Source organism: Schistocerca nitens, chromosome 10 (assembly GCF_023898315.1).
Source record: "Schistocerca nitens isolate TAMUIC-IGC-003100 chromosome 10, iqSchNite1.1, whole genome shotgun sequence".
NCBI lineage: Eukaryota > Metazoa > Arthropoda > Insecta > Orthoptera > Acrididae > Schistocerca > Schistocerca nitens.
In genome coordinates this window covers 211405149-211417650 of record NC_064623.1, presented here as the reverse complement: position 1 = coordinate 211417650, position 12502 = coordinate 211405149, and the positions used below count along the sequence as shown (strand labels likewise).

Sequence of the window (12502 nt, the reverse complement as noted above, 5' to 3'; positions counted from 1 at the left end):
GAGAGGGCTGTACAAGCAATGATCACACGCACGGCACAGCGGACACACCAGGAACCGCGGTGTTGGCCGTCGAATGGCGCTAGCTGCGCAGCATTTGTGCACCGCCGCCGTCAGTGTCAGCCAGTTTGCCGTGGCATACGGAGCTCCATCGCAGTCTTTAACACTGGTAGCATGCCGCGACAGCGTGGACGTGAACCGTATGTGCAGTTGACGGACTTTGAGCGAGGGCGTATAGTGGGCATGCGGGAGGCCGGGTGGACGTACCGCCGAATTGCTCAACACGTGGGGCGTGAGGTCTCCACAGTACATCGATGTTGTCGCCAGTGGTCGGCGGAAGGTGCACGTGCCCGTCGACCTGGGACCGGACCGCAGCGACGCACGGATGCACGCCAAGACCGTAGGATCCTACGCAGTGCCGTAGGGGACCGCACCGCCACTTCCCAGCAAATTAGGGACACTGTTGCTCCTGGGGTATCGGCGAGGACCATTCGCAACCGTCTCCATGAAGCTGGGCTACGGTCCCGCACACCGTTAGGCCGTCTTCCGCTCACGCCCCAACATCGTGCAGCCCGCCTCCAGTGGTGTCGCGATAGGCGTGAATGGAGGGACGAATGGAGACGTGTCGTCTTCAGCGATGAGAGTCGCTTCTGCCTTGGTGCCAATGATGGTCGTATGCGTGTTTGGCGCCGTGCAGGTGAGCGCCACAATCAGGACTGCACACGACCGAGGCACACATGGCCAACACCCGGCATCATGGTGTGGGGAGCGATCTCCTACACTGGCCGTACACCACTGGTGATCGTCGAGGGGACACTGAATAGTGCACGGTACAACCAAACCGTCATCGAACCCATCGTTCTACCATTCCTAGACCGGCAAGGGAACTTGCTGTTCCAACAGGACAATGCACGTCCGCATGTATCCCGTGCCACCCAACATGCTCTAGAAGGTGTAAGTCAACTACCCTGGCCAGCAAGATCTCCGGATCTGTCCCCCATTGAGCATGTTTGGGACTGGATGAAGCGTCGTCTCACGCGGTCTGCACGTCCAGCACGAACGCTGGTCCAACTGAGGCGCCAGGTGGAAATGGCATGGCAAGCCGTTCCACAGGACTACATCCAGCATCTCTACGATCGTCTCCATGGGAGAATAGCAGCCTGCATTGCTGCGAAAGGTGGATATACACTGTACTAGTGCCGATATTGTGCATGCTCTGTTGCCTGTGTCTATGTGCCTGTGGTTCTGTCAGTGTGATCATGTGATGTATCTGACCCCAGGAATGTGTCAATAAAGTTTCCCCTTCCTGGGACAATGAATTCACGGTGTTCTTATTTCAATTTCCAGGAGTGTATTTTCTTTCTGTGTGTGTGAGGAATGTTTCCTGAAAGTTTGGTCGTACCTTTTTGTAACACCCTGTATAAGACAAGTGTGGTGGAGTCGTTAGATCGGTTACTGCTGCTACAATGGAGGGTTATCAAGATTTGAGAGAATTTGAACGTGGTGTTATAGTCAGCGCACGAGCAATGTTACACAGTATCTCCGAAGTAGCAATGACGTGGGGATTTTCCACTGCAACCATTTCACGAATATACTGTGAATATCAGGAATCTGGTAAAATATCAAATCTGTGACGTCGCTGAGGTCAAGAAAAGATCCTGCAAGAACAGGGCCAGAGATAACTGAAGAGAATCGTTCAACGTGACAGAACTGCAACCCTTCCGAAAATGTCTGCAGATTTCAGTGCTGGGCTACTGAAAGCATCAAATATGGGAGGTCTTCAATTACCAATATGTAATAACCTCTCATTTTATTTGTGGGGTCCTGCCCATTCGCCTCTTATAGGGTGCGTAAAGGATGGTGCTTTCTTTGATATCTATACAACAATTCAAGCAAATCACATTAATCGTTTTTTATTTCAATAAAGCAGATTGACAATACTTAACTTTGTATGTATAAGAAAGTGTCGCAAGCGATGGCCGACATGCAAACATTTCGGTGTCCTTTATATACAGTGTCCATGTAAGCAATTCACATGGATCACTAACAACTATTCCGTCAGTGCGTTCATAGTCAGTAGGCTATTGGCTGAAGTCGTCTCACAGCCTTCTCTGCTCTTGCATTCTTCATCTTCGTGCCGGCACTTGTGGTTACACTGGAACATTATGATAACAAATTGTACCCTAAACGACATGTTTTCGACAGCCCCTCAGTGTGTTGGTTCTTCGAAACAGCTTATATTCATACCACACACACTATAATATCAAGTGGCTGCTACAGTCGCAGGTTCGAATCCTCTCTCGGGGATGGATGTGTGTGATGTCCTTATGTTAGCTAGGTTTAACTAGATCTAAGTCTACGGGACTGATGACCTCAGATGTTAAGTCTACATCTACATCTACATCTACATTCATACTCCGCAAGCCACCCAACGGTGTGTGGCGGAGGGCACTTTACTTGTCACTGTCATTACCTCCCTTTCCTGTTCCAGTCGCGTATGGTTCGCGGGAAGAACGACTGTCTGAAAGCCTCCGTGCGCGCTCTAATCTCTCTAATTTTACATTCGTGATCTCCTCGGGAGGTATAAGTAGGGGGAAGCAATATACTCGATACCTCATCCAGAGAGTCCCATAGTGCCATAGTGCTTAGAGCTATTTGAACCACTATAATATAAAAACCACCAAATACGGAACTCAACGTAGTATGCCTTAATTCAAAATGGCGTTTGATAAGTTCTGGATGATTTATTCAAAAGAAAGAGCTTCACAAATAACGCATTGCTCCGCCTTTGACCCTTATGCAAGCATTTATTCAGCTCAGCATTGATTGATAGATTTGATGGATGTCCTACAGAGAGATATCATGCCTAATTCTATCCAACTGGCGTGTCAGATTTTCAAAATCCCGAGCTTGTTGGAGAGTTCTGACCATAACTGTCCATACGTTCTCTACTACGGAGAGATCTGGTGATCTTTCTGGCCGAAGCAGGGTTTGGTAAGCATGAGGGCAAGCAGTAGAAAGTCTCGCCATGTGTGTTCGGACATTATCGTGCTGAAATGTAGGACCAGGATGGCTTGCCATGAAGGGCAACAAAACTGGACATAGAATATCATAGATGTACTGCTGTGCTGTTAGAGTGCGGTGGATGACAACCAAAGGGGCCCTACTATGACATAAAATGGTTCCCCAGACCATCACTCCTGATTGTCCACCCAGATGGCGAGTGACAGCCAGGTTGGTGTCCCACCGCTGTCTCGGGCATCTCCATACGCATCTTCGTTGGTCATCAGGGTTCAGTTCGAAGCGTGTCTCATCACTGAAGACAATTTTACTCCAGTCATTGAGATTCCAGGCTGAAGATTTGTCTGGAGATGCCGTGGACAGCAGTGGGAGACCAACGTGGCTGTCGCCCAGCAAACGGCCCGACAGCCACGAGTGGTGGTCTGAGGTGCCATTTCGTTTCATAACAGGGCCCCTTTGGTGGATCATCTGTGGCACAGCGCTACGTTCACGATACTCTATGCCCAGTTTTGACGCCCTTCATGGAAAGTCACCCCGGTATTACATTTCTGCACGATAGCAATCACCTCCACTCGGCAAGAGTTTCTACACCTTGTTTTTATGCTTGCTGAAACCTATCTAGGCAAGCTATGTTGTAAGATCATCTCCCTAGATGAGAATATTTGGATCATTATGGCCAGGGCCCTCCAACTCTTTAGAGATTTTGATGATCAAACGCTGCACTTGGACAGAATTAGGCACTGTGCCCATCAGGAGGACAGTCAATGGCAAGCTTAATAACTTCTTGGGTAGGGGCCAGAGGTGAACCAACACACAATGTTGCACAAATAATCCACCTTTTCTGAAACTGTAATCATTTGTTGGCTGTAAATGGACATCATATCTACCCATTTCCATCTTATTCGGACGGCTCCTTACTGGTGCGTCATTTTCGTATTTTTTTTTATTTTCGTCAGTGTATTTTATTAAACTCCTGACTGAGTTCCATCACATTCAACACAGAATGTTTTTGGAGTTACCTCCATTTTTACAGCTTTTTCCTCTATGTACAGGTAGCTCGCAGTGCTACCTGCAACATGCCCTCGGTGTCCTACGCCATCCGGCAGCTGATGGCTAGGGACAGCCCACAGCTGGTGGACTTCCTGCGTCGGTTCTTCCTGAGGGACGAGCCGCTCAACGCAGCCATGGGTATCATGGCCAACGGGCGACAGTCCTGGCCAGAGCAAGAGCGCTTCCTTCTCGAGCCTCTGTCCCAAGGTACAGTGCAGCAATATCAGTCGGTTTTACTCCATAACAGTTCAAATAAGTGTGAATCTGTAGGGCTGAGGTCATCGGTCCCTAGATGTACACACTAATTGAACTAACTTATGCTAAGACCAACACACACACCCATGCCCAAGGGAGGACTCGAACATCCAGGGGGAGGGTCCACGCAGTCCACGGCATGGCGCCGCCAACCACCTGGCCACTCCACGTGCCGTAACGGTGAATCAGCCCATATGGTTACAGAGAAGCCGCCATACACAGGTGTTTGTTTTCCCTTGAGACAACTAAATACCCCAAAAACGACGCATCACACGAAAAAAAAAATGTTCTAAGTAAAAAGCTGCCCACGCAACCACTACCGTCGCAGGTTCGAATCCTGCCTTGGGCATGCATGTGTGTGATGTCCTTAGGTTAGTTAGGTTTAAGAAGTTCTACGTTCTCGGGGACTGATGGCCTCAGAACTTAAATCCCATAGTGCTCAGAGCCATTTGAACCAAAAAGCTGCTACTGGCTACCTCCAAACCATGCCTCGTGCTTGGAGGGTCAACTTTGTATTTTAAAATGGGAACTCTCCACACATTTTATTTTACTCCATTCCACAAATATCAAGTGTGCCTGAATTTACAATTAATAACAGATACATTTGATCCTACATTTCATTTATGATGTCAATGTATACTTTTGTGTTCTAACAGTTCATGTTCTGCTGTTTAACTTGAGCTTCTTGACAATTATAATCTCATACAATTTATGTGACTTCCTTATGAAGAAGACATTCTTAGTGGTATCGAAACCTGATCATGGTATTTACATTGAACTTATGTATCCTGTTGTGTGCATACCTTATATATTGAGTTCATGTTTGTGTTCTAAATTTACTTTAGTCTTGCACATTTGACATTATAGTACAATATGGTTACATGTTTCAATGACTTGTTAGAAATTATGTTTAGCATGATCCAGGAACAACAATGTAGATGTAACAGTTTCTTGTGGCCATCAGGATACTTGATACTGGTCAGTCCCCTTGCCTTTCACCATTTGCATGCTTGGTTTCAGTGAGTCCCCTAGCCTCTCACCACTGGGGTGCTTGATTTTGGTGAGTCCCCTTGCCTGTCACCACTGGGGTGCTCGATTTTGGTGAGTCCCTTTGCCTCTCACCACTGGGGTACTTGATTTTGGTGAGTCCCATGAGTCCCCTTGTCTCTCTGCTTGTAGGCTTGCCATAAATTAAAATTATTTCAGTCTTCTCTGCATCGGATGCAACATCAATTACGTAGCTTGCCAGAACAGCTTCCAGATAGGAGTAGTGCCAAGAAGTTCGCTGTTCATGCTTATAAAACCCCTGGCGCTGCAGTGGCATATCACGTGGTGGGGCACCGAGCATTGAGGTGAGAATGTGAGTGTTTAGACGATATGTGTTGTAAGATGTCGTAGTGTCCTGACCTTCATTGCTTACATATTCCGCCCTCACAATCATATTCCGCACATCAAGACGCTTCATTCGAATCCAAACTCGATAAGATAAAGTTAATGTTGTATGAATTCAAGTAAATGATATGCAAATAACAAGTAAATCGCAAGTGCGCACCGAGGTTGAAATACTCGAGGCTGGGGTACAAACACACATTCAAGACACAACGGTCACAAAAGCTTTTAGTTTGGGAGAGGCAAACCACACGCCAGGAGGCCGGTCCCTTCAGAGGATGAGTCAACCTATCTATGTCGGCCGGTGACCACCCATAGAGCAGACAGCATTTGCCCAAGTGAAAGGGAGAACGACCCCGTGTTCAGCTTAAAAGCAAATTCCGCTACATTGTGTGGGAGCACCCAGCCTACGCATTCTTTACAAACATATCATGCAGTTTCGGATGTTTTCACAGGGAGACAGCAAACGCTGATGCTACAGATTTCCGGATTGGTCGCCTTAAACGAAACGCCATTCTCCAGTTTTAGAAGAACAATGCTGATTGGCAGACGATATTCCTGGCGCCTTGAGCTGAAGGAGTAATGGAAGAGACCAAAAGATATACCCCTTCATGTCTGGCGTGGAGAGGGGCCGTTCCGTTGTTGCTCTTGGACCGAGAGCACGTAACGAGAGCGTGTGCGCTCGTACATGTACTCAAAGAGCGAGGAACAAGTCTCTCCTCAGTACTTCACTAGGAGAGCACCTCTGTCGAGAGCGAATCTAAGTGCTACTCTACATTGAGTCCTTGCCATTAAGCGTTGTTCACTGTGTTGGCCGCCACACTTATTGTGCGGTGTGAACGGACGTAGTTATAGTTAAACGCCTGGGAGCGAATTTTTGAGTGGCATCACGGTTGACTGGTTATCCGTCCGGTGTTCCACGCCAATAGTTAGACTAGGGGCTAATAGGAGTCATTGACTTCATCAAGATGTAGGGAGAGTTTGATTGGCAAAGGGCAATCCAGATAGAACCAGAGTTATCTTATTTGTCAGCAGCGAGCGGCGCAGACAGCAGTCATCGCAGCTTAAGGTATTGTGCGCTACAGCTCTTGCTAGCCCCATATTTCGTCCACAACAGTACACTTCACTGCATTGCACACGTGACAACCTCGACCGTACCTAGCAACATTCTAATGGATAATTATTCAAGTTGAGTAGGCGCGGCTCTCAGCCATTTTGCCAAGTCAATAACAATCTTAAACTTTATATAGAAATTTCATTAGCGAATCCTATCCTTAAGAGGTAGTTTCACATTCCGAAAAGAACCTGGAAATAACTTTTTCAGTTCATAACTAAAAGTGACATTGTGATTTCTCAGAATTTTTGCAAAAAAGAAAAATAATAATTTTCGTTAGTTTCATGTTTTTTTTACACTAACTAGCACGACTCCAGTACTCTAGTATCCCACTAGTTACGTAAGAAATTTTGTGAATTTTTCTGTCATTTCCTTACAGCGGACGACTCCAGAAGGTATTTATTGCTGAAAGTTTTTCAGTCATTTCTCTTTAGAACGTTAGAAGCGTCTGTCTGACTTCTGTAGTAGTGTGGGGGTGAAAATTGCATCTTGCAGGAGCCAAAGGGTAAAGGGTACATCTCAGGTTAATCCGTTGCGCAGAATGACAGAATAGCACCCACACGTCGCTCACAGTGTGTATCCACGGTGGGTGCGCCATCACTATCGTTTATGGACATTAGTTAATGGTTGTGGATTGCATTCCACCAGTGCGATGGTTGTGGTGGTTGGATGGAGACAAACAGCGAACTTAGTGAACCTGATGGTGGATTCGAGGGTGGCTACCAAAATCAATCATTCTGATGATTTGGGGACTCACCACAATCAACCCTGTAGAGAACAGAAAACTACGTTACCATACATTGTAAATGTAATGTAGAATCAAATACGTCGGTTGAAACACGAAAACAACACACTTGATATTTTTCGATTACAGCGCCATATACCATGAATGGGCGGGCAGTGATGCTTTGAGTGAACTATACACATTTTTGGCATAGAATCCTAATTCGTAATACAAATGGGAAATCCCATTTTAAATTACAAAGTTGACCTCGCCCACGCAGGAGGGGCTGGTTAGGTTCAAATGGCTCTGAGCACTATGGGACTTAACATCTATGGTCATCAGTCCCCTAGAACTTAGAACTACTTAAACCTAACTAACCTAAGGACAGCACACAACACCCAGTCATCACGAGACAGAGAAAATCCCTGACCCCGCCGGGAATCGAACCCGGGAACGGGCTGGTTAGGAAGTGGCCACTTGCACCACAGACAGATGTCCTCTTTACTGATGCTAACGCTTCACATACAACGATTTTTGTGTATGGAGCATAATTTTTGAGATATTTAGTTATCTAAAGTGAAAACAAACACCGTATATATTACTATAAACAGTTAAATCAGTCACACAGTCACTGATGAATCTTCCTGGTTGTATGGCCATGAGCACTGAAACCTTTCCGATTCTAACGTTTCGTCCACATCTGCGCTCGACATCTTCAGAGCTTCACGTGGTTCCGCAGAGTCTTACCAACTGATGGTTCGCGTGCATGTTCAGCTATCTGCTCTTCCTGGGGATGAAGGACGCAAGGAAGTGTTTACCCTGGGGCATTTACTGCAACAGCAGCGTATATAACTTTCATTTATTACTTCCATGTGTTAGCGAGTCGTTTAGTCAGCGATAGTGACATGAATTGCAGGGCTGTAATAAGCTGGCCTTACTATCAGTCAAATACGGCCACTGGGCGCCAAAATTGTTCTCTGTCGCAATTTAATCGGTCGAGTTGGTGGATGAGCCGCGAGGGGGTTCCCTTGTCTTTTTGTGCGTCCTTAAGGCATAATGTTAGAATAGGCAAGGATCTCCATTACTTGGGCTGGGTCGTGCAAGGGTTGTGCCAGAAACCATGGAGCCAGACGTTGTGCGTGAAGATACTGATAAAGGTGACGAGCAGCTCTTCCACTACCGTGAGCTTCGCCATACAGAAGAATCGGGTCGGTGCGTTCTGCAAATGTGAGCTCGACCGTGTTGCTCAGACACTCACTCACAGACACGTGAATGTGGCTCAAACGAGGTCAGAGGTAGGATGGAAGTCAAATGACTTCAGCCAATCAGACGTAGGCACTCCCCACCACGATTACCCTGTTGCAAACATACCTAGCAAACATGTTTTAAAACGGCTGTACGTTTCCAGCCATGGGTTACTATTCAAAATACAGGATGTATCAAAGAGAATCATCCAATTTTTTAAAAATCAATTATTAGGTTATTTGAGATATGTGGGTGAACAAAATACTATTGGAAAGAGCAAACTGTCGAGTTTTACATGCTTCCCGCCAGATAGCAGCAGTGTCGCCTGCTTCAGTTCTAGTAAAAATGGTGTCGGGACAACAGTGATAACTGTTCAGCGTGATTTTCGTGCTAGGTACTGGATCCTCCTATTAGCACAGAGCATTAGATGATAGCATGAACAATTCCGAACAGGTCGTTTGTGTAAAGGCAAATCACCAGGCCATCCCCGAGTGTCTGACACACGTCGAATGCATCCGCTGTAGTTTCACAAGGAGTGTGCAGAAATCCAGCTGTCGAGCAGCTCAACGTGCCCTCGATGTCCGTCTGGCGTGTGTTGCGTCGACGTCTACACGTGAAATCGTACAAAATTCGGTTACTGCAAGCTTTAAATCAAAGGATTACTGGACGATGGATCGGTCGCACTGGAGCAAACGATTCAGCCTTACATCACTGGCCTCCGAGGTCACCGGACCTGACTGTATGTGATTATTTCTTCTAGGGGTTTATAAGAGACTCTATTCATGTGCTCCATTACGAAAAATAGTGAATTAACTGAGACATCGTTTAACAGCAGCTGTGGAAGCTGCAACTCAAGACATGCTCACTGCACTGTGGGAACAATTTGAATATTGCATTGACATATGTTGTGCATCCCAAGGAGGACATATTGAATACCTATGAAAAGGTATGAAAAAAACTTTGAGTTTCCCGTTCACCAAAAAATAAATTCATTGTATATGTTTATTAGTTTCAGAAATATAGACGTGCCAAATCGGATGATTCTTTTTGATATGCCTTGTACACAAAAGAAAAAGTTTTGTTTCACTCCAGTTCCCAGAACTCCTGGAGATAGACGTTGACTGTGGGTATTGTATCACAGACACAGTCCTTTTGACTGTTCAGTGAGCTGGCCGGAGTGGCCGAACGGTTCTAGGCGCTAGAGTCTGGAACCGAGCGACCGCTACGGTCGCAGGTTCGAATCCTGCCTCGGGCATGGATGTGTGTGATGTCCTTAGGGTAGTTAGGTTTAAGTAGTTCTAAGTTCTAGTGGACTGATGACCACAGCAGTTAAGTCCTATAGTGCTCAGAGCCATTTTGAACTGTTAAGTGATGTAACTACTAAACCCACCCGAAGATGTAAACTACCATTCATGAGCAGTGCCTATTAGACGGAGGGTATCAGACAGTCGATCAGTTCCAGTCATTCCACCAGGAAGGAGGTGCACGGCTCGTGTTGCCTGTAGTTCAACCGTGCCTAGACAGTCAATACCGCGGTTCGATCGCATCTGCATTGTTACTTTGTGCCAGGAAGAGCTCTTAACAATGGAAATGTCCAGGCGTCCCCGAGTGAACCAAAGCAATGTTGTTCGGACATGGAGGAGATGCAGCAACTGTCGATGGCATGCCTCGTTCAGGCCTCTCAAGGCCACTACTACTGCAGTGGATGACCGCTACCTGTGGATTATGACTCGGAGTAACCCTGACAGCAACGCCACCATGTTGAATAATGCTTTTCGTGCAGGTCATGATGCGCAACTTCACTGCCAACGTCCATAGCGAGGTCCATCTTTGCAACCACGACACCATGCAGTGCAGTACAGATGGGCCCAACAACATGCTGAATGGCCTGCTCAGGATTGGCATCAAGTTCTCCTCACCGATGAGTGTCTCATATGCCTTCAACCAGACAATCGTCAGAGATGTGTTTGGAGGCAATCCGGTCTGGCTGAACACCTTAGTCACACTGTCCAGCGAGTGCAGCAAGGGAGGTTTCCTGGTGTTTTGGGGTGGCATTATATGAGGCCGACATATACCGATGGTGGTCATGGAAGGCGCCATAATGGCTGTATGATACATGAATGCCATCCTCCGACCGATAGTGCAGAATATTGGCGAAGCATTCGTCTTCATGGGCGACAATTCGCGCCCCCATCATGCCACATCTTGTGAATGACTTCCTTCAGCATAACGCCATCGCTCGACTAGAGTGGCCAGCATGTTCTCCAGACATGAACCCTATCTAACATACCTGGGATAGATGGATGTTTATGGACGACGTGACCCACCAACCACTCTGGGGAATCTACGCCAAATCGCCATTGAGGAGTGGAACAATCCTGTCAGTGCCTTGATGAACTTGTGGATAGTATGCCTCGACGAATACAGGCATGAATCAATGCAAGAGGACGTGCTACTGCGTATTAGAGTTACCGGTGTGTACAGTAATCTGGACCACCACCTCTGAAGCTCTTGCTGTATGGTGGTACAACATGAAATGTGTGATTTTCATGAGCAATAAAAAGCGCGGAATGATGTTTATGTTGACCTCTATTCCACTTTTCTGTCCAGGTTCCAGAACTCTCGGAACCGAGGTGATACAAAACATTTTTTGATGTATGTGTTATGCACTCACTCCCCTTTACAAGTTGTAGGGTGTTTGCAATGGGAATTTCCGAACACTCCGCACAGATTAACATCCTTATATTCGGCAAAATCGGAAATACCATAGACCCCAGAATCCACTAGAACACAGGTTATGTTCTCCAGTTTTGTACTTTTTTGGATCATCTCTGTCCTTTATATCAGTTTCTAGTAATTTGATGAGGAGCTTCATCTATACCATCTTTTCTTTTGTTCAGATATCAAGCTCCTCATTTGTTGTACTATTAGATAGCCATAACTAGGACATTCGTCCCCGGTTTTGACGTACACTTTTCGTAAATTCTTCTTCTCTGTTTCCGTACGTCGACACCATTTCTTTACAGTGATATTATCAGAAACCGTACTGGGTCCTATTACGTAAGAAGTCTTCGAGCCACTCACATACTTGGGAACCAATCCCATATGCTCGTACCTTAGTTAGGAGTCTGCAGTGGGGCACCGAGTCAAACGCTTTCTGAAAGTCAAGGAATATGGCATCCCTCTGATACAGTTCATCCATGGTTCGCAAGATATCATGTGAAAAAAGGGCGAGTTGCGTTTCGCAGAATCCTGTAATGTTTGAATACTCCATTACTAGTGTAGCGCTTGACACAGTCGCGTCGATTAAATATTTGGGCGTAACATTGCAGAGCGATATGAAGTGGGACAAGCATGTAATGGCAGTTGTGGGGAACGCGGATAGTCGTCTTCGGTTCATTGGTAGAATTTTGGGAAGATGTGGTTCATCTGTAAAGGAGACCTATTCTTGAGTACTGCTCGAGCGTTTGGGATCCCTATCAGGTCGGATTGAGGGAGGACATAGAAGCAATTCAGAGGCGGGCTGCTAGATTTGTTACTGGTAGGTTTGATCATCACGCGAGCATTACGGAAATGCTTCAGGAACTCGGGTGGGAGTCTCTAGAGGAGAGGAGGCGTTCTTTTCGTGAATCGCTACTGTGGAAATTTATAGAACCAGCATTCGAGGCTGACTGCAGTACAATTTTACTGCCGCCAACTTACATATC

At 46.5% G+C, this 12502-nt stretch overlaps 1 protein-coding gene across 1 annotated transcript in view; it reads left to right on the top strand.

Annotated features, from left to right (window-relative positions):
• Positions 1-12502, top strand: part of LOC126210468 (arylalkylamine N-acetyltransferase 1-like) — an 86147-nt gene that overhangs the window by 26518 nt on the left and 47127 nt on the right. The window contains exon 2 of the mRNA XM_049939704.1: positions 4071-4275. Within this exon, the coding sequence (XP_049795661.1) occupies positions 4095-4275 (181 nt within the window). The 5' untranslated portion in view covers positions 4071-4094. The remainder of the gene's footprint in view (positions 1-4070; positions 4276-12502) is intronic.